General features: G+C 39.2%; 1 protein-coding gene across 1 annotated transcript in view; it reads left to right on the top strand.

Moving 5' to 3' along the window:
* The window catches only part of LOC150079172 (mitochondrial carrier homolog 2-like), a 273,570-nt gene that overhangs the window by 166,184 nt on the left and 84,642 nt on the right, over positions 1-22,744 (top strand). The window contains exon 6 of the mRNA XM_090384014.1: positions 22,261-22,320. Coding sequence (XP_090240140.1) covers positions 22,261-22,320 — 60 coding nt within the window. The remainder of the gene's footprint in view (positions 1-22,260; positions 22,321-22,744) is intronic.

The following is a 22,744-nucleotide window of genomic DNA, read 5'->3' as shown; positions in this document are numbered from 1 at the left end:
TAATTTTGATAGTCCTTGAAAATGAAAATGTGAAACTTACTTGCTATTTCTCTCTATACATTAAAAAGTTTCCTCCTAGTGATATTTATTCGAGCCAATGGGAGAAGAGATCATGACAATTACGTCATTACAAATCTGCAAGTAAATAATTACATTGTTGTCTTCCATTCAAAGACAGTTGCCTCCATAACGTTCACCAATCTCATGCACGTGCTTCATTGTCTAATACACAGCCACTCTGGGCATCATTTGATGTTCCATTGTAATGTCAGTTGATGAAGGGACCCGATATACAGGCAACCCCCGTATAACAGGCACAATTTGGCCTTTGCCCTTGTGCCAATAAACTTCCATTAAAACCAAACCAAACCTGTTAACACGGTACTTCTACAACACAGTTTTGCTCTAACACGATTGATAAAGTGCGGCAATCCTTGCACAACACTGTACTTATATAACACAGTTTCGCTCTAACACAGTTAGAGAATTGTCGCAACCTCTCATAACCCAGTATTTTTGAGCTTTTGTGCAGGGAAAAATTCTGCTATATGTTGGATGTAATTTTTCAACATATCCATTCTTTTTTGTGAATCCCCACTTTTGGCTTGCTAATTGTTATGCAAAAAAAAAAAAAAATATTGGGAAATCTCCATGTTAGGTTCTGTGCTATTGAACTTGTGGAAAAATCTAGATTTCAAAGTTTTATTACTATTTAATAATGTGCCAATCCAGCTAAAAGATTTAAGTCATCCAAACATTGAAGTAATGTTCCTACCGTCTACCATCTAGTACAACTTATTTAATTAGATCAAGGTATTATATCTACCTTTGAAACTTATTACATCAGAAAATCGTTAGAATGGATTTTGGAAAAAATTGATCCTGAATTGAATTGATGGAAAATTGAAGTAATAGAGACATGGAAACATTTTTCAATTGTGGACTGTATCGGAATCATAGCTTTATCGCTCAAAGAAGTAAAACTGTCAACATTAAATGTGTTTTGGCAAAATGTATGGCCAGAGTCAGTTCATTCAGGAAATATGGTCGAACCGACAGAAAGTTTTGATGATATGACTACTGAAGCCCTCGTGGGTTTGGTAGAATCAGTGTGGTCTTAGGTCTTTTCCACCCATACACCAGGTGGAAAAGACCTAAGTTCGAATCCTGTCGATGACAGGAGGAATTTTTATGGGTCTTTTTCACAATGTGGCTGAGTTAGTCGGTCTCAGGCAAGGGTAGCATGGTTTTTTCGCCGATGCTCCTAAAAAAAAACCAAAAAACATATGGTTACTGAAGACATTCAAGGGTTACTGGTAGAAAAAGAATCAGAGTTGATGGAAATGGCATCGGAGGAAAATCAAATCGATTCAGAGGATGATAGCGCAAATAAAAATTCTGAACTTCCAAATTTTACACTAAAAAGTATATGGAAAGGCATAATCTTAGCGTCTCTCTCTCCGATTTGAAATCTATTTTTTTTTATGCTACAATATGGGACTAGCCATGGTTGACCCATTTTGAAAGAATGTTTAGTGGTATGGGGACACTATATTAAAACAGGCCAGGAAAAGTATCTGATGCAAATTTTGACATGCAATATTTATTGACATTTAATAAATATTTTAGATAGTAATGATATCTCTATTACAAAACAGTAGAACAAATATATTTTTCATTTCACACATGTTCTAGCAGTTTTAGTATTATTTATTTAGTGTAAGGTAGTGTATAAGATTTTAACTAAACTTAATTACCTTTATCAGCTAACTAATTTAACCTCTTTTACTATGGAATTCTCCAAACTTTCTCTCTCTTTCCTGTTTCACCAAACAGGAGAGAGAGAGAGATTACTATTTAAAAAAAAAAAAAAAAAAGTCAATGTTTAACTAGCATAACACAAAGCCTTTGCTGGCTCCATCATATCTTTCTCCTGTATATGAATATGATGCAGTAGATGTACACCTTTTAAACATACATTGCTTTAAGTAACATCATTAAATGTAAGATATCATTAATCTAGTACTCAAAAGAGGCATCATTCATTAATTTTTCTATAATCACATCTTCTTAGTTTTAAATTAATATAAAATTTAGTATTAGTGTTTCCAGTGGCAAATTATGCAAGAAAGCAAGGTTATACAGAATCAGGAAAAATAAAAATAGAAAAAAAATATTTCCATTTCACCTATCCATCCCTTCCAGTAGTTTGTCTAGGTCTTCCTTGAATTTATTCAGACTATCCATGTTCATAACAATGAATGGAAGCTTGTTCCAGCAAATAACCACCCGTTTGCTGAAGACAAACCTCCATATATCTATTCTGCAACCATCCTTCCTCAATTTGAATTTATGCCCCTACTCATGTGCATAATCTGAGCAAGAGGAACAGTCACATCAGAATTGAGTTTGCTCAAGTCATTCAAAGTCTTAAAGGTCAAAATCAGATCACCTTACAGTGCCTAGTCTCCAGATGCAGCAATTTGCAGAACTGAAGCCTTTCTTGGTAAGGGGTACCCCCTTTGTTCCCCTTACCAATTCATTGCCCTTCTCTGTGCTTGTTCAAGCAGCTCTACATCCTTCTGAAAATGAGGTCTCTAGACCTGTGTGCAGCACTCAAGATGTGGCCTGACCATTGCTTTATACAATGCAATAATTACTACTTGTCCCGGCTAGCAAAATTCCTGTATATCAGGAATTTTGATAGCAGTGCAGACAGGCTTCCAGCTGTCCTGGAAGCCTGTTTCTTTTCACTTTCCACTAGCCTGAGAATAGTACCACACATTTGATACATTACTCTTGGATTTACTGCTACCCATATGCAGTACCTTGTATTTGTCAATGTTAAACTTCAGTTGCCATTTCTCAGCCCATCTGTGTAATTTTTCTAGAACTTGTTGCAGCAGAATTCTGCACTGTCATTAACCACCCTGCCAACCTTTTGTATCATCTGTAGACTTAGGTATTAAGCTTGATATGCCTTCATCAATATTATTAATAAATACAGAAGACAACAATCGGCCCAGCACTGAAGCCTTGGGGCCTCCACTAATAACATTAGTCCACAAAGAGCATTGTCCATGCTGACCGGGCTAGTCAGGTGGGTAAAGTGCCTGCTTGGCAACCCAAAGGTCGTGAGTTCGTATCCCGCCTCGATCTTGGATCAGAGTAGTGCAAAAACCTTGGGAAGTGCATTATGGCCACAGAAGCTGATGCGCCAACAACTGAAAAAAAAAAAAAAAAAGCATTGTCGACAGTAATCACCCTCTGCCTTCACCCACTCAACCATCCCTTTATCCATAGCAGTATCTTTCCCTTAATTCCACACTGCTCCAGTACGAACAGCAATCTTTTATCTGCACCAGTATCGAAAGTTTTTCTGAAATCCAAGTATACGATAGAATTATTTTTTGCATCAGTTCCTTATCATAGTATGCAATCAGATTGGCCAGACAAGATCTTCCCTTAACAAACCCATGCTGTGGCTGAAGTACAACTGCACTCATGTCTAGATGGTGCTGCATTACTTCTTTAACCAATGACCATTATTTTCCCTGGAACAGAAATTGAGCTAACAGGTCTGTAAGTGCCGACCGGGCTAGCGAGTTGGGTAAAGTGCCTTCCTGGCAACCCAAAGGTCCCGGGTTGGAATCTGGCCTCGGGCTTGGATCAGAGTAAAATGCAAAAACTTTGGGGGGGTGCATTATGGCCATAGAAGCTGATGCACCAGCAACTAACAAAAAAAAAAAAAAAAAAAAAAAACTTGTGTACCTGTACTTGTGTTACCCTTTGATTTCTCCCCCCCCCCACACACACACATGCACGCTAGGGTTTTTGGCATCCCTATGCAGAAATGTATTTGGCTCCCTTGAAGATTGTAATGAAAACTACAATTTTGAATAAATAGAAATGAAAATACATTTTTTATTAATTTTATTTACATCAATTACATTCTTACTTTACGTGCTTTAATATTGACAAAATCACATACAAGTTCAGATATATTTAATTTTTCACAAATATCATGTTCTATAGATATCATTGCCAGATTTTCAAGTGACATTCTTGATCTTAAATAGTTTTTAATAAGCTTTAATTTGGAAAATGATTCTCTCTCTCTCTTTCTCTCTCTCTCTCGGAAAAGGCAATTTATTTCTGCAAATTAAGTTTAATGTTTCATAGGAATTTCTAAATTTAGCTAAATGCAATTTAAAAAGATACCTGAGTGCACATATTTCGTCAAATAACTCAGTTCCATTTATGCCTTTGTCATCTCCGTCTGTTAAATCTATTTGCAAATCGTTACAATTCTGTCAAAGTTTTTCATAATCAGAATCGCTGGGTTTATGTAAATCATACAAAAACTCAAACTGCTCGTTGTGTAGTTTTAGTTGTTCAAATCTTTTGTTTAGGGAAGACATCGCAACATCAAAAATGATGTTGAAGAAATCCAGTCGAAATTCATCTTCCAGTAATCGAAACAATTCGTCCTCATGCTCATAGTCAAAATGCTTAAATTTTTTTCTTTGCCAAACTTGTTCGACAGTTTGGAAGTTTGTATAGTATCAAGATCTTCACAAAGTTGTTTTGTTTCTTGTTGAAGTTTCTCGTAGCTGGCATCAGAACGATAATTCGAAATAAAAGTTTGTAAATTTTTTATGTATGTCAAAGATATAGCCATGTTTGCACCAAAATTTTGAAGCATTTCATTTATGGGATTGATATGATTTTATATGCCATACCATAGTATCAATGAACACAAAAATTTGAAATCCTTTAGCTTAGCGCATAATTTTTTTGCGTTACATCGGTGTTTCTTTAGACTGTTTCGTTACTATAAATTGTATATGGGGAATCATATATTTCTCCAGATTTGATACCTTCTAAGCTATCAAAACTGGAGAAATATATGGTCACAGAGCGTCAGTGTGGCTTTCCCATTGTGTATCCGCAACGAGTTCAATGTTAAAGAAGAAATGTTTCTCGAGTACTTCCCAGCATTTTGCTGATCCTGTGAAAAATTTGTATATTTCTTGCACAGTTACAAAGAAATTAATTGTTTCGGTATTTACTTTAGCGGCATCATTTGACTACTAAATTGAGGATGTGGGCAGCACAGAGTACAAAGAAGGCACGAGAGTTTTTGTTTAAAATCATTTTTTGTAGTCCATGTTCTGAACCCTTCATATTTGTGCCGTTATCATACCCTTGTCCTCTTATGTCGCCAATATCCAGATACCAAACACTTAAATTTGTTTACAATAAAACTGCAGGATAGCACTACATAAACCTTCACTGGTTGAATCGGATATTGGCAGAAACCCCAGGAAATGTTCTTCAATTAATACTGTTTTGTCTGAATGAGGAATATAATGTATAATAACTGACATTTGCTCAATATGACTGATATCCTGGGTACAATCCAGTATGGTAGAATAATATTTTGATTTTTTTTTATTGCAGTGAAAATCTCAGTGATAGCATTGCCTAACAAATAAATAATTTCATTTTGAATATCTTTGCTTAAGTAATGGCATTTAAGCTCAGATCTTAAGGTTCTTTCGATATGTGTTGATATAACAGGATCGAACTTACCAAACAATACTATTAATTTTAAAAACTTTCCATTGTTTCTCTCAAAGTTTTTCAGACGAACCCTGTAATGTTAGGCATTGAGATCCAAGATATTTTACAATTTCGATAATTCTTGAAATGACATCTGTCCAGTGTTTCTTCTCCAGTTTGCATAATCTTTCATTTTGTGCATCAGTTATGGTTTTATTTGTAAGATTCTTTCTAAAGTTGCACCATTGTTTCAAATGTTTCATGTGTTTGAAGAGCATTGCATAGATTTCTCCAATTATTGTAAATGGTCGACACAAAACTACTGCCTGAATCACATAAAGCTCTTTCTGAAAATAATTTGCAAGAGAAACAAAACATGTAGTCTCCGGAAGATGAATATACTGGCCATGTTCTCAGTACAGTTTTGCCATTGTCCATTTTTTGGTTATAATATGCATTACTAAACTTACATCCAGTTGAATTTCTAGGATACAATATATCTTTCTTTTGAACAGATCCCAATTCTGTTAAGATGATGCGTAATTGATCGGCGAGTTTTTAGCCACTTTGCAGGATCTTCTAACTGAATTGATTGCAGCTGTTCCTACGCAAATGTGTCCAAATTAAATGGCAATTCACATTGTTCTTCCAAGCTGATTGTTGTTTCTGCTGAAAATTCATTTTTTTGATTGACTTTTTTTCATTGATGATTTGAATTTTTTCCAGTGTGAAGGTTGAAAAAAATCTTTGACATCAGAGAGACATGGGTTTGTTCTGAAGTGCATGATAATTTTCAGACATTTGAGTGGTCGAAAAGTCATCGTTATTAGGCAGATAATCGCTTAAGTCACAGGTGTTCAGTTGAGTGACAGAAACTTCATCTTGATCATGAACTGTTTCTAAAGGCTGAGGATTTTCATTTGCAAATTTTGATTTTGTAATGTTATGATCAAGTGCTCCAGCTTGTTTTTGAAGTGCTCCTTTTGATACCTTCTTTTTTCTATTTTGTGCACCTGAGAGTTTCTTTTTTGATTCTGATTCTTTCATTATATTAAAATGAATGTGAATAAAAAAAAAATAAATTTAATAAATATATAAATACATAAAATGAATTATAACTTTAATTTAATACTGAATAACTTATCGAATTATCTAACTAAACAATGTAAAGAACCTCTTCATATATGTACCGTCTGTTTTTATGATGCCATACCGATTCTATATATATTTTGAAATAAAAGCCATTGTTCTGACAATACTAGCTTCTTACCTGGTATTGTTTCTTCAGATATCTGATACGGTGAAATCCTGTTGTAACGAATAGCGATATAATGAAAAATTCAGTATAACGAATTTTTTTTTTGCAGTCCTGGCATAAATCCATAAGAAATAATATTAAATGGATCTCGATGAAACAAAAAAAAAGTATAACGAAATTTTCAATATAGTGAATATTTCTATGGCGAAATCTATTGCAATCTTAATTTTTTATAGCAAATGGAAAATTATTGATGCAATAAAATATCAAAGTTTTTCAATTCATTAGAAAACCTATATGTACCTTAAATCACAAAGCTAGAAACCAATAAAGATAAGACGTTACAATGAGGCACCCAGTAAGCTTTTAAGTTTTTTATATTGTTCGGTTACTTAGAATCGAACTGCATGAATACTTGAAATGTGTAAAAATGATTGAAAAAAAGCAGTTTATTCTTAATAAAAATTATCGAACAAGTTGAAAAAGAAATTATGCATTTGCAGCTTTATCACTTGGCTGATAAAGCTGCAAAAAATTCAACCACCTTAGATTTAACCAATATCCCTGTTCCAGCATCAGACTATGCACTAATCATTCATGTTGCATGCCTATCAGAATGGACAGCACTCTGGCATTCTAAAACTAATAATAAACTTTCTCAGATTAAACAGAATCCAAAAATTGGGACTCCATTGTCCGTACATCAAGGTGAGAAGAAGTAATACTTTTAAGAGCTAGAATAGGTCATACTCACCTGACCAACATTCATTTACTCACAGGAGATGACCCACACAGTGTCCACATTGTTATATAAATCTGACTGTAAAATATTTAAGGGCAAAGGCCTCATGCTACGAGATAGAATTCTACCTCGTAGCATGAGGCCTTTGCCCTTAAATATTTTATAGTCTATATCACTGCACACCATCGGGCATCTCTCATATTGTGTAGTTATACTCCATAACTGGGTTGTCACTATTGCAACACCAGGGTACCTGCCCACCCACCGAAGAGAAGCCAACAAGCTTTGAAACAGTGCCGTCTGGGTGGTGGTATGTGTTGAGAATAAATAACAGTAGTCTTCTCCACTGGTGAAATGTTATTTATTCGAGGTAGTACAATACCATGGAAACTCGTGAAGGCATTCACAATATGAGATATAACCAAGGCGATGTCAATTTAACGTAGATGGCTACGTTAAAATTATGCTTTTGCATGATAAGTCTGACTGTTAAACATGTTCTCATTGACTGACTATAAACAAGATAGAATTTCAACCCTGCAATCACTGGTTAACCTTCATCAACCAGTAAGTATAGAGAATCTGATTGGCGATGCCAATATTTCTGAATTTTTCCACTTCCTCAAGCAAACTGGAATTTTTAATCTTTTCTAATTAAGGACTTTTCAGGCTGTACGAGACTTTCTCTTTTCCTTTTTTAATTAACGAATAGGCACATTATAGCCAAAGTAGCTTATGCGCCATGAAACCCCTACAACAATGAGCACAGCAGTTTGTGCCTACCTTATTGACAATTCTGAAAGATGGAGAGATTTTAAATATAATAAGCAATACTGATTTGAAATTTTTATGTTCCTTACATGTATAATCAAAATCTGCATTCATTATGTATGTTTAATATATAATTAATAATTTTATTTTTTAATTGCAAAGTAACACAATTTCAGTAGTATGACAAAAATTTCATGGTCCCTTTGAATTCATTATATCTAGATTTTACAATTCAGAGAAATCACATGGTGACAATTTACAAAGAAGTTCATAATTTTGAGTGCAAAAGAGATAATTTAGCAAACATAAAAAATTGATTTTTGAGTTTATTTCACCTTATCGCCCATAATAAGACAACAGAGATAGACAAATGGTTTTTTACATTTTGTATTCTCTATCTGATCCCTCCATGACTTTTATGTTATGTACATAAACAAATTTTAACTACAGGACAACATCAGTAGTAACCAAAATAATTTAAAAGATTATTATATAATTTAATAAAAGGAGGTTTTTTTGCATAAAGCATGAGACTTTAACTAAAGATATAACAAAAATGATGCCAATTTAACTACTTCAGCAGTTCACTACAAACAAAACATGGTGCGATGGGACTAACTTGTCCACTATTTAATAAATGGAGGTACTTATCAAGAACAAAAGAATTCACTTTGTCAACATCACACAAATCGAAAAACGCAGACTCAGTTATGGTTACAGTCAGTATCGAGCACCCATATACTTTGCATGTGTGGTCGTCGGCATCGAGTGTAGTGCAGACAATTTATGCATGTGCCTAAGCTGTGAATAGACATAGGGCGCTGTTTCACTATACATTTCAATAATAATTTTTTGTTTCTATATTGAGATTAAAGTCATTATTTACTGACTTTAAGTGAGATACTATTATTATAATAAAAATTTTGCATTCCAGCTTCCCCAGACGGTGCCCCTATTCCTTGCTTACCAGGCTTACCATTTCTGCTGGCCCTGATCTCCAATCCAAAGGGACCTCCCATAAAACCAAAGATGCTCTTGTAATTATGGCTAAGAGTTTGCTAAACTCCTTTGCTGCCTCTCATAATATAATTGGATAGATCCCATCCATCCCAGGTGCCTTTCTTTGTTTAACTTCAACAATTTCTCTTCCACTTTCCGTTGTGCTGGCCACCAATGTCAGCTGGATGCACTGACTGAGACTTTTTTTGTGCTTCTTAACTAAGAGCATAACCCCCCCCCCATCTGGCCTTACTGTATGCTTTGCACTCCCCATATTCAAATTCTGCATCCTTTATATCTGAGTGACACCCCTTTTCTGATTCCCCGCAATATCTACATTTAATAACTTGAGCAGCACTTAAAATTCATCAAATTTACTGTACTCCTAGCATTGGTGTAAATGCAAGTATATATGCACATTTTCTTACTCTTAGTTACCCTAACATAACCCATATATTTCCTTGTTCTGTGATGAGCCACAGTAGGCTTTGAAATCCCCAGTACCTTGCTTTCTGGCTGTTCCATGTTCCAATAGAAGCAATACAAGAATCACTTTCACTTCTGCCTGCATCTTGTTAATCTATTAGTCTATGTATCCCCCTCCCACCCCTCAATGTGGGCACTTGTATGTGGTGAGGGGACCTCCCAGTGACACTGCTGGTCTTCCAGATTAGCATTACTGGGACCAATGCCCACAGCCTAGGTTCCAGGCTAACATCAATAGAATCCAGTGTGTTTGCCACGCACTGCGACCCATGGAAATTCAGAAAGGGGGATCTGGTGGTTGAGGGGCCCAGCTTCAGCACACCACTTTGGCCCCCTGCTTCAACAAAACTTGTGGTCATGGATGGCCAGGTAGGATCAATCGGCTAGTGGGTTCACCTGCAAGGGTCAACTGTGTCAATGCCATGCCCCTACCCTCATGGTCTGAGGGACAGGATTCAGGCTGGCGGTGGTGTTGGTATGGTGTCTGGGTAGCCCTGGCACCCCACTCCCGAGTGCATTTATTGCCTGCCAGATAGTGGGCATCCCTTTGGCCTCTGTGGTGAGTGGGGAGCCCAGGCACTGAACCATAACAAAAATCTCTATGAATACCAATAAACTAATTTCTTTTGTGGCCATAACCCAGTCCCTAACTGAAAATCAAAATGATGAAATAGACAAAGCCAATGTAGCAAAGAGAGCATGTACCGAAGAACAATCAGGTCCCACTCCAAGATTCTTGATTATTCATTCACAAACTGAGAAACCTAATGGTAAAATGTTGCGCTTCTTTATACAGATGGATTTATAGGGGTTAGCAGGTTTTCCTAAATCAGTTAAGAGTTTTCGTTCTGAGGACCTCTTAATCGAGACCAAAAACGACAGACACTCAGAGCAGTTACTCCGAGCCACATCAATAGGAGGAATGCCGATTACGGTGGCACCTCAGAGAACATAAACACTTCAAGAGGTGTCATCTCAGAGTGGGACCTGCTTGAGGTTACTGAGGAAGAAATCTGCACAAAGCTAAAGCCGCAAGAAGTGGTAGCAGTTAAAAGAATTTCCATGCGTAAGGATGGTAAGTTAGTACCTACTAGAAACATCCTTACATTTAACTCTCCAACATATCCTAATGAGATAAAAACTGGGTATATCAACTGCAATGTAAGGCAATGGTTTTCAACCGGGGTGCCGTATAATTTCAGTTTAAGTTACTAAAAGTTATTATTATTATTTTACTTTTTTTGAAATTTATATATTTATTTCATTATAAAAAGGTGTACGGTATCCATTGTACTTTATTTTTTCAATTTTGTAGTGATCTATAATAGATCTTTATTTAGTACATCTATATAAAGAATAAAATTATTATATAGGTATATATTAAAAGGTCGAAAACCACTGTGTTAGGTATTTCTTTTGGCCTAGGGGTGCAGTAAAAAATTACTGGGACACTAAGGGTGCCGTGAACCGAGAAAGTTTGGGAACCTCTGTAAGGCCATATATCCCAAATCCACTGCAATGTTTTAAATGCCAAAAATATGGGCATTCACAGATGGCTTGCTGTGGATCGTCTGCCTGTGCTCACTGTGGTGCAAAAGACCATGAAAGCACTGCATGTACATTTACTAAACACACCAATGTCAACTGAAGGTGAACACACTGTATACTCAAGGGCATGTCAGCAGTTGAAAGAGGAAAAAGAGATACAAAGACTCAAGGTGGACCTGAACGTATCCTTTCAGGAGGTGAAGAAAGCAGTCAAACCAATAAATATCAAAAAGCCTAGATATGTGCAGAAAGTTGCAGGTGGACATTCCATTGCGACACAGACCAATATGTCTATTCCACCAGAAGAGTTATTCACACCAATTGCACATTATTTATTGAGCTCTCAAAAACCCACACTAAAAACCCAGTCAGCTGCCACTCCAATATCAATACTTCCTAGTGCTACTCCACCACTGAAACCAAGTGTGAAAGAAAAACCACAAAAACCTGAAGTGCCACTGATAATACAAGAGAAAATGGATGTCGAAGACAAGGGGTTACCAGACGACTCAGTCCTGGAACTCTTTGCCGAAGAAGAGGAAATGGATACTAGCCAACGCCCAGTCTTTCCAAAGAAAGACAAATCCAGGACTGAGGAAATAAAGCCCTCAGTCCAGAAACCATCAGATGGACCACCAAAATCTAAATAATGAATATGCTAAAATGCTTACAGTGAAATTGCCGTGGATTCTGTTCGAATTGTGATGACATCGAGGCCCTCTTCTGTAAGCATGAGCCAACATGCTTTTGTTTACAGGAGACATATTTAAAAGAAAACACGGACCCTCACTTGCACAATTGTTCAATTATTTGAAAAGAGAGCTGGGAATGGACCTGCTCATGGAGGAGTCTCCATCCTTGTGGGTAACCGCACCCCTTTCAAGTTATGCCACTTACACTAATTTAAGAGGGCAGTAGCAGTTCAGCTCACAGTAGGGTTCCTCTTAACTGTTTGCTCCATCCATTTGCCACCTGGGATCAGCATCCCCCAGGTAGAACTTGATCTCATTAGGCAACTGTGTGGAGGCCTAAAATGGCTGCCTTCTTGCTAACACATGCTGCAAATCGCTCTGTGCATATTGATAATTTTAATCAGTTTAAAATAGTGCCAGCTTTTGGATTTGTGTCATATAAGGGTTATTAAGGAAGAGGAACTCAGCGGTGAGATCAGTTTTTTGTTTTTCTGGGCCATTTTCGTGCATTTCAATTCGTTCCTATCCAATGCTCGTAACAATGTGTCTGCCCACCTTGTCGGCATTGTTCTAGAATTGGAGAGTATAAAGTGTTTTGATTTCTAATGGCACCAGGGGTTTCCTTCATCTCCACGTTGCTTTCATTGTAGGTGTACCAGTTCACTGGGAAGGCCAGAGATTTAAAAGTGTGTGGATTTTGTATATGTGTAGTGTTGTGTATCGTTGTTCATCTGGCCGTTTAGCCGCTGGAACCCTACTGAGGCCCAACGTTGCCCACACTTGGCCTCGTGGAGGCAGACCAGGTACACAGAATGAAATTTTACTCTGGCAGGCCCTGCCACCTAGTTTCCTGAGATTTCAGTGACTAGAGCTTAAAAAAAAAAAAAAAAAAAAAACCCTCGGTAGGGGTGAGCACTGGAATTAGAAAAGCCAGTTCAGGTTTATGCAGTTTAATTTGGACAAAGTTAAGTTTTTGCAGTTTGTGTGGGGTTATGCACTGGCAGAGTAGGGGGGGGAGACTGAAGGCTGGGGGAAAAGACAAGTATGGGGACGATAGAGAAGGCGACCCCAGGATTTTCAGTGAGGCAGGCCCGTGCCTCACCAGGAGAAGAATAAGGGTTGGCAGGGGAGGAGATGGGAGGAGACAAGACTGTCTCCTCCTCCCCGCCAGGGGAAAGGGAGTAAAGGTACAGATCGCCATCAGGCATTAACAGTTGAGAACACGTGAGAGTCCAAGTGATCTGAACCGGATCTTCTTTAGTGATCTTTTTCAATGTAGGAGTCAAATCCCAATCGCAAGGTCATACATGAGGCAGTCTCGTCTTATGGTTGGTCATGTAACCTGTTCAGGTCGCCTAGTGTGCATGTCATGAGGATGCAGCCTTGGGTCCTGGTGATATCATTTTCTTAGTTCGTTCTTTGGTCATTTGGTTTAGTCATGCAGCTAGTGGTCCAGTGGGAATAATTTGTATCCAGTTCATGTCAAGTCCTGTGTCAGTTTGTCTCTGGTTCAGACGTAGGTTTTCCTGGTTGTCAGTTTGTCTCTGGTTCAGACGTAGGTCTTCCTGGTTGTCAGTTCCCTCGTGAACAAGGCTAAATGATGGTCATGTTCATGGTTATAGGTTATTTGGTACAGTTTTCTTGTGTATTCTAGTTTTCTCCAGTCCTAGTTTTGAGATTCATCATCAGCTTCCGGGTGCTGTGCATGGTGGTTTGCTATAAGTGCTCGCCTTCTAGCAAAGCGTTTCTGTGCAAAGATGGTAAGGGCTTTTTATTCATGTTCCGAGTCGAGAAGATGCTGTTCCATGTTCTGCGGGAAGTAGGTGATAGCAGTGGTGAGCATGCATCGCAAGTCCTCATAGTGGTCACAGTCATACATGAGATGTTGCCATGTCTCCTTGCGACCACAGAGGAAACGGGGATCCTCAGTGATTCGGAAGCTAGATAGTTTTGCATTAAATGGCCCATGCCCCATGAGCAGAAAGGTTACGTGGAGCCCTGGTTGGAACCAACTCGGGGGTTTTGGAAAGACTCTGTTTATGCTCGGGAGGAACTTCTTGGCAATTTTCCCTTTAGTGGATTCTGTCCACTGATCCTGCCATTCCTGTCGGAGGTGGTCGAGCAGTCTGGTTTTTTCAAGCTTCCTGTTGTTGACGAGATCCAATGTGAAGTTCAGGATAGTACACGGTATTGGAGAGTGTGGCAAACATATTTCTGTTGCTACCATGGTTGAACTGCACTATTGACTGGGGAGGGTGACCCCCTGTGTGAGTACAATCATAGCTGAAGGTTACTTGTTGCTTAAGCTTCCCTTTAGCGAGTGCTACTTAGTTGCACTCTACACCTCTGGCAGTAATTGCCCTCCTGCAACCACCTGCTTCTCACGGCATTCATCTCTGTACTACACTCAAATGAGAAAACAAAAACTTAAAAGATGTAACTGAATGTCGTGTGCCTCTGCGTTACGGCGAATATAGTTTCTCTTGTGAAAAGGAAGTCGTCGGCGACACATTTGCAGTGTGCCGGGATACTGGATGTGAACAGAGAATTTTGCCACCACAGTTTCGGCAGAAATTAGAATTGTGACACCACCACACTGTCACAGAGCACACAAAACATAAAGAAAGGCCCCCACTATTAAGGAAGGGTTTATCCTATTTGCACCAACAGCTTATGACCAAACTGAAATCACTGAAAATGATGGAATTCTGGCCACATAGTCAATTTCTGATGTCTTGTGACTTGGCCTGCCATTAAGAGCACCTTGTTCTAGAATTGGAGTGTGGCCACGAGAACCTTTCAGCCACCACATCCGAACTTCCCTTATTGACTGGGGATGGTGCCTTCCCCTGTGCTATTATAGGGTAGGACTGTGCTCTATTAACTCTGAGACATTATGTGAACTGTATAGTGAACTAAAATGTGCCTTCAAGATTCCCCCCCTTCCCATAGACATTATATGGGCGGACTTCAGCTTCCCTACTATTGCTCTTACATTGAAATAATTGTGATTCCTGTGATCGGTAGAATGTTGTCTTGGACAGCTTCCTCGTCTCGGACCTCGGAGAAGTGGTCATTTGCCAATGATCTCATTCTCTCCGCCTCGGCGAACTCAAGGGCAAAACTGGAAGAATCTGCGAACCTGGCCTTGGGGCTACTGCAGAACTGGGCAAAACAGAATCACCTGAGAATATCACCAGAAAAAACCAACTCAGCCTTGCTGAAAGGGAACCTGGACCTACGACGGCCTTCTTAAATTAAGATAAATCAGACGACAATAAAATTCTCCAAACAACTCAAGTATCTAGTGGTCATCCTAGACCACAACCTGTCCTTCAAAGACCACCTACAATACATCCGAACCAAGATTAGGAAATACGCTGCCCTCGTTGCTAGGGTGGCTCAAAGGAACTGGGGCCTTGGCCGGCGTACACTACATATCTTCTACAAAGCCATATTCATACCCATCATCACATATGCCTCTGTCGTGTGGTATCACAAGGCTACTACCGCAGTCAACCGACGTATCATCGACTCAACCCAAAGATCGATTCTACTATTTACTTCTCGCACCTGCAGCACGGTGAGCACCCATGCTTTACAGGTCCTGACCAGAGTTCTTCCTTTTGACCTGGAGATTGTGGGCAAAGATTACTTTACCACCTGGCAAAGGGCACTTCAATGACTTGTCTCAGACATACAACTGACCCAGCAAATAACCACACCGCTGAAAAGAAGAGGCTCTATGCTCACCTGCTGCAGGTGTTGCAAGAGAGATGGACAAACTTCCACACTGGGAAGATAACCGGAAAGTTTTTACCTGATGTCAGCAGGGTCTACCCTAAGTTCCCAACGTGGTTCTCACCTGGACTCCATACGGCATACCTTCTCACCGGACATGGCGCCATCAATGCCAAACTTTTCCTTTTGGGAATTGAAGAGGACCCTGCCTGTGTTTGCAGTGGTCTGGAGAGCTGGCAGCACCTAATGTTTGATTGCCAGCTTTATGACGACCTCTGCAACATCCTAATAACAAAGATCCCATATTGTCTTAGTGGGCGGGAGCACAACATACTGGTTACAAAACAAGAGTGCATGGCTTTCTCCAGTTGCGCCCAAGAGCTCTTCGCAAGAAGACAAGTGCTCACTGCAATGGAGCACAACTGAACCCTACATATAACAACCAGGAAAAAATATATACTTAACAAATGACAAGAATTGACTTGACTAAACTGGACGGGACCTGGTCCCATGAGTGATATCCCAAATGGGAACACAAATACCACTGAAGACTAACTGCAGCTTGCTGCTGGCCATGTTAGATCTCAAACCATGCTCCCTTGCATGGTCATATCTTTTCCCCTCTTTCCCCCGGCAGGAGAAGGGGACGGTCTTTTCTGTCCCCTCCCCTCCTTGCCACTCCTCTCTTCGCCTGGTGGGGCATGGGTCTACCCCACTGATTATCTGGGGTGCCTACTCTATTGTGCCCATATTTCTGTCTTTTCCCCCCAGCCTTCTGCCTCCCCCACTCTATCTAATACGCTAGCATATATCCCACATAACTTGAAAAATTTAATTGCGTTCACTCTAAACTCATTTGCCATTTCTACTCAAATTTTCTTAACCCCCACCGAGCAAGAAATTTATTTTTTTACTTTTTATTTTTTTTAATTTTTTTTTTTTTTTAGGTCCTAGCCACTGAAATCTTAGGAAATTAGGTGGCAGGACCTGCCAGAGTAAAAAAAAAAAACCTGATCTGCCTCCATGAAGCATAGTGTGGACAACATTGGGTCCCATCAGGGGTCTAGCAGCTAAATGGCCAGAAGAACAACACTACACTTACAAAATCCATGCACTTTTAAATCTCTGGCTTTTACAGTGAACTGTTACACCCACAATGAAAGTAACGCGGAGATGGGGGAAACCCCTGGTGCTGTTAGACATGAACACACTGTACACTAGGCAACTGTGTGTCTTTCCCTCCCCCTCGCCTGGTAGGTCCCCACTGCCAGCTAACATATCCCACTCCAAGAGCGGGATGGGCAGTTTGACCTTCCTACTGGATTCTACAAGGCATGGACTTGACAACCATCACTGATGGAGACATCTGCAGCTTTGCTGACAAAAAAGCCATTTGGCGATTTGAACTGGGTACTCTAACCCAGTTCCCTTTAAAATCCCATCCCCAGGCAGGGGGGGGAGGAGACGGGTCTCTGTTCCTCCCCTCCCTGCCTCCCTCATACTTCCTCTGGTGGGGCTTGTCCCCACTGACCTCTTTGGGGATGCCTACTCTATTGTTCCCATCCATTTCTACCTGTCTTCCCCCCCCACACACTCTAAACAAAACTTACCGAGTACACCCCTAACAATGCTGCCAAATTCAAATCAGCGTCAAAAAATTCAACTGCTTTCTCGTAAATCTCTTTCGGCCTTTCCAAGTACTAGTGTTCATCGCCCCCCCCCTTTTTTTTCTTTTCTTTTTTTTATTTCTTGCCACTGAAACCAGTACTTAAATAATCTACTGGGTGCCTGACCTGCCTCCTCGAGGCAAAGTAGGTAACGGTGGGTCCCAATAGGGGCCCAATGGCTAAATGGTCAGAGAAACAACAGAACATAACACTACACAACATTCCACTCCCCACACTTTTTAAATCTCTGTCTCCACAGTTTTGTGTGACAAAAACAGAGTACACAATGCGGGGATGTGGCACAGAACTAATCAAAATAACGAATAAGTTGAAACCGCAACCACATCAACCTCTCCTGGCTTTTTCTAAACTTAGTGTCCCTTTTTTTTTTTTTTTTTTAGGTCCTAGCCACCGAAATCTCAGAAAACTAGGTGGCAAGACCTGCCCGAGTAAAATAAAAGTTGTACTGGTATACTTGGTCTGTCTCCACAAGGCCCCATCAGACCCCAGCAGAGGCCCAACAGCTAAATGGCCAGATGAACAGCAGTACACAATACTACACATAATATACATTACCCACACACTTTTAAATCTCTGGCCTCAAAAGTGTTCTGTTTCACACGACAATGAAAGCAATGCAGAGATGGGGGAAACCCTTGGTGCCATTAGATGCTAATACACTTTAGCATCTAATAGCACCATTAGACGCTAATACACTTTACGTAGGCAATTTGCTTCCCCTTTTCTGTTACTAGAGGATTTTAATGGACACAATACTCTGTGGGGTAGTGCTGACATCAATGGAAGGAGCCAGATTATAGAGCGCATGCTCGAAAACAATGACCTGGCCCTGCTAAATGTGGGACATAACACCATTTTCCACATGCCTACCTGTACATTTACTGCGATTGATCTGTCTATATGCTCCGCCTCTCTCCTTCCTGTTTGTACATGGGAGGTTGAAACAACTTTCACGGGCGCCTCCGTAGCCAGAAGTAGCAGTGCGTAGCAGTGCGTAGCAGTGCGTAGCATATGCTTCTTGATCAGACCGGGGTTCGAGCCCTTGACCACCAAATACAGAGGATGCGGAAAGGTCAGGGAATGACCACCGCATATCCCCAGAGCAATATGGCCTTAGTTGCTAATGCTCCTAAAAACCAAATAACAACAATAACAACGACAACTTTCACAGTAGTGATCACTTCCCCGTGATATTCACCCTTTGCAATGGGAGACCATGCCACAGTGGAAGATCAGTCACTCTGACTGGAATACCTTCAAAGATCTGGCATCGTTTGATACCACCACTGTCAGCAAGGAGCCGATTAATGTCTCGGTAAAGCACATTACAGACACTGTTGTCCAAGCGATGGCAATTGCAATTCCAAAGACTTCAACTCGGTTTCCACAATTTTCAAAACCATGGTGGAACACTAAATGACCAGCAGCAAGGAAGGCTCAAAACAAGGCATGGACTATATTTTGTCGTTACCCCACCATAGATAATTTAATAGCCTTCAAACGTGCACGTGCCAAACCAGATTACGTCAGAGTGAAAAGGAATCTTGGATCCACTTCACATCTTCCATTAACCAGGCTTCATCACCTAAACTTGTGTGGGATAAAGTACAGAAACGAAGGGCAGGTACACATCGTGCCCTTCATTGATCCTGGAGCATAATGGATATGCAGTTGCAGACCCAACTGCAATTGCAAACACTCTAGGGGAGATATGCCGACCGGGCTAGCCGGGTGTGTCAAGTGCCTGCCTGGCAACCCAAAGGTCGCGGGTTCGAATCCCGCCTCGGGCTTGGATCAAAGTACTGCAAAAATCTTGGGAGGTGCATTATGGCCACAGAAGCCAATGCGCCAACAACTACCAAAAAAAGGGGGGGGGAGATATGTGGTAAAATGTCTGCCAAAACATCGTACCCCCCCCACGAGTTTCTGGCCCTTAAACAAAATGCTGAATAGCAACATTTGAAGTTGTCATCAAATAACTGTGAAGAATACAATCGACCTTTCATTTGCTGCTGCTTTCATTTCCCATTCCGTGGGAATGGGAAATGAAAGCAGCACTAACACTATCCCAGGTGAGTGCCGTCAGGCCAGACAACATCCATTCTGTTTGTACAACAGAGTCTCTCTTGAAGGTGAATTTCTGGACTCCTGGCATAAGGCAATCATGCTTGACTTTCTGAATCCAGGAAAGGATCCAAAATTTCCGAATAATTACCGTCGGATTGCTTTGGCAAGCTGCATATGCACGATCCTGGAAAGGATCGTGAATGCCCATCTTATGTGGTATTTAGAAGCAAATGTACAGAGAAGGGCAACGAGATTAGTGAGTCGAACAAAGGAAGGGCTGCTCTTACCAAGAAAGACTTAAGTACTGCAAATTGCAGCATCTGGAGACTAGACACCTGCAAGATGATTTAATTGAGGTGTATAAGCCCTGATTGATTTGAGCAAGCTAAATGCTGATGGGATTCTCCTCTTGCCCAGATTATTCACCTGAGGGGACATAAATTCAAATTGAGGAAAGACAATTGTAGAATAGATGTGCAGAAATTTGCCTTTAGCCAGCGGGTGGTTGATAGTTGGAACAAACTTCCATCTGTCTTAGTGGAGGTCGAAAACTTAAATAAGTTCAAGGCAGAACTAGACAAGCATTTGAAGTGAATGGATGGGTGAAATGGGGTTTTTTTTGGTTGATGCTATAAAAGCTTGCTTTCTTGTATTTTATGCCTATGCTAATGCTAAATGGCCTCCTTTCCAAAGTGCAATGTGGTTTCCGAAGGAATAGGTCAACACTTGACTATCTTATAAGACTGGAAACATCTATGCGAGATGCTTTCCTCAAACGCGATCACCTGGTGTCCGTTTTCTTTGATATGGAAAAGGAATGTGACATGGCTTGGAGATTTGGAATTTTAAAGGATATCTGGGTCTTAGGGGCTATCTATCCCTTTTTATTAAAATTTTTTTAATGAACCACTCATTTCAAGTTCATGTAGGTTCTGTTCTCTCTCCATCTTTTTATCAAGAGGAGGGAGTTCCCCAAGAGTCAGTCCTGACTGTCAAACAATTAACTTTGACAGCTTTTTGCTGTCAAAGTTAATTCTATTACTGAACAACTTCCTCCAACTGTAAATAGTGACCTCTCTGTTGATGACCTAGCCTTATACACTCAGTCAGATTTTAACTGCCAAAGACGATATGTCCGCAATTTTTAACTTTTTTAAAAATCACAAACCTTTATACCCATATATAAATGTTTTTAGTATGCATCATATATATTTCTCTTTTACCTGAATTTATTTTTATCTAAATTTACTTGTCTTATAGCCATTTGTATATGCTGATATATTATTTTTAAATCCTGGACTTGGTGCATCATGGCCTTAGTCACCTTTGTGCCATGAAAACCGAAATCAAATGAAATCAAAATCCCCCTCCCAAGCTACCCATTTTCTGACCCACCTAAGACTGCCTCAATATCAGAAAATATTCTTGCACCCCTTCTATTTAAGTGTATCTCATTCCTGTAGAAACATTCTCTCCTGTTAACAAGCACACACCATGCTGCTTGATTTTAACTTCTCACTGTTAAAATATATGCTTTTAAATTCTCTGAATAAACTTACCCATATCTTTTCCCATTACTGGACTGTCCAAAATTTATAAGAATATGTCAAGTAGCTTTCAGGGATCTTATTAAAAAAACTCAGATTACTAATACTTCAGACTTTGCTAAAGGACTGAAGAGACATTTTGAACATCTTTTTCATTTAATAAATCTCTGCCTATCATCTCTAATTTCTAACCAAATAGACCAGAAATAATCCAAAAAATGTACTTCAGTGGAATAGTCTTCATTCTGTATGTGTAAGAATATCGAACACCACACAAATAGATAGTTAATGACTAATAGTAGACAACTAAGATCAAAGACTGGTGCATTGTGGCCTTAGTTGCCAATTTGCTGTTAAATTTCGAAAACTATTGCTGCTTTAATTTCTCTTTTTTATGATATCCTTTCTTGTTATAATTTAAGTCCTTTATGTTTACTGGTTTGTTACAGATATGTGTAATTTTTATAAATTGCACATATTCTGTATTTTTGTCAGAAGCAATTATAAAATTGCATTAATGAGGGGTGGGGGGGGGATCTTTGAATAATCAAATAATGAATATAGCTATCACAAGCATAGAAATTTTATTGTATTTCTTAAGTAAAACTTAAAGTGGTTGGCTATGAGATGTTTCATGCTAGTTGCTAACATAAGTAATGTAAGACTTGGAGAGCAGTTGCTGTTTTTTATTTCTTCCAGGATCTCTTGAATTTAAAAAAAAAATAAAATAAAAAAAGCTGGCTGTTCCTTACAATATTTTGCCCAAACCCTCCTTAAATAATCTTAAAGACACATTCATGTGATGATCCAGTTTTAATATATTGCGATCAGCAACTAGCACAAAACCCTAAATATTCCTATTTATTATTCACTTGTCTTAGCCAGCATTCTCCATCAACCAAAGTAAGCTAAAACACCTCAGTATGAACCTAATGTCTTGAGCATAATAAAAGCTGACTAGTTGGGGAGTTGCAGAGCCAAAGAAATACATTTTAGATAATTCCATTCTTTGAAGAAAAATATCAGTTTAACAAGCTTTCCTGATTATTACACATTATTTTAGTTCTTTCATCCAATAAAATTGTTTATTCTGAGAGAAGATTTTTTAATGTTATTTTTCTTTTATTTAATTAATTAGTTTATTTTTTTTTTACAGTGGTATATTTGGATCAGTTGCTGAAATATGGAGAGAAGATGGAATATGTGGATATTTTTCGTATGTTTTTTGTTTTGTTATACTTATTTACTCTAATATTTGTGCATTTATGTAGAATTGTTTAGAGAAGCATTTCCCAAACTGGGGTCCGTAGACCAGTTCCAGGGGTGGGGTCTGCAAAATGGTAGTTGACCACATATATATACAGGGTCGTCAAAAAAGGTGCCCATGATTTCATGATAAAATAACAGTGCAAATACTTACATCAATCATTTGATTTATTTGTTAATATCTACAGGAATATCTCAAGTTTTACTTCATACCTTAGTATGTTTCAATATGAGCACCATTCATTGCTTGGCAAACATCCAAGTGGTAGTAGATCTCTGTCCATGTGCACTCAGTCATTTCTGGCATAACAGTTGCTATTGCAGCCATGATCCTCTCTCTTAAATAGTGCAGATTGTGAATCTTTTCTGCGTAG

Source organism: Mastigoproctus giganteus, chromosome 10 (assembly GCF_048544385.1).
Source record: "Mastigoproctus giganteus isolate SK-2022 chromosome 10, ASM4854438v1, whole genome shotgun sequence".
Classification (NCBI taxonomy): domain Eukaryota; kingdom Metazoa; phylum Arthropoda; class Arachnida; order Uropygi; family Thelyphonidae; genus Mastigoproctus; species Mastigoproctus giganteus.
Note: the sequence above shows the minus strand (reverse complement) of the source record. Positions and strands in the feature narration are given on the sequence as shown.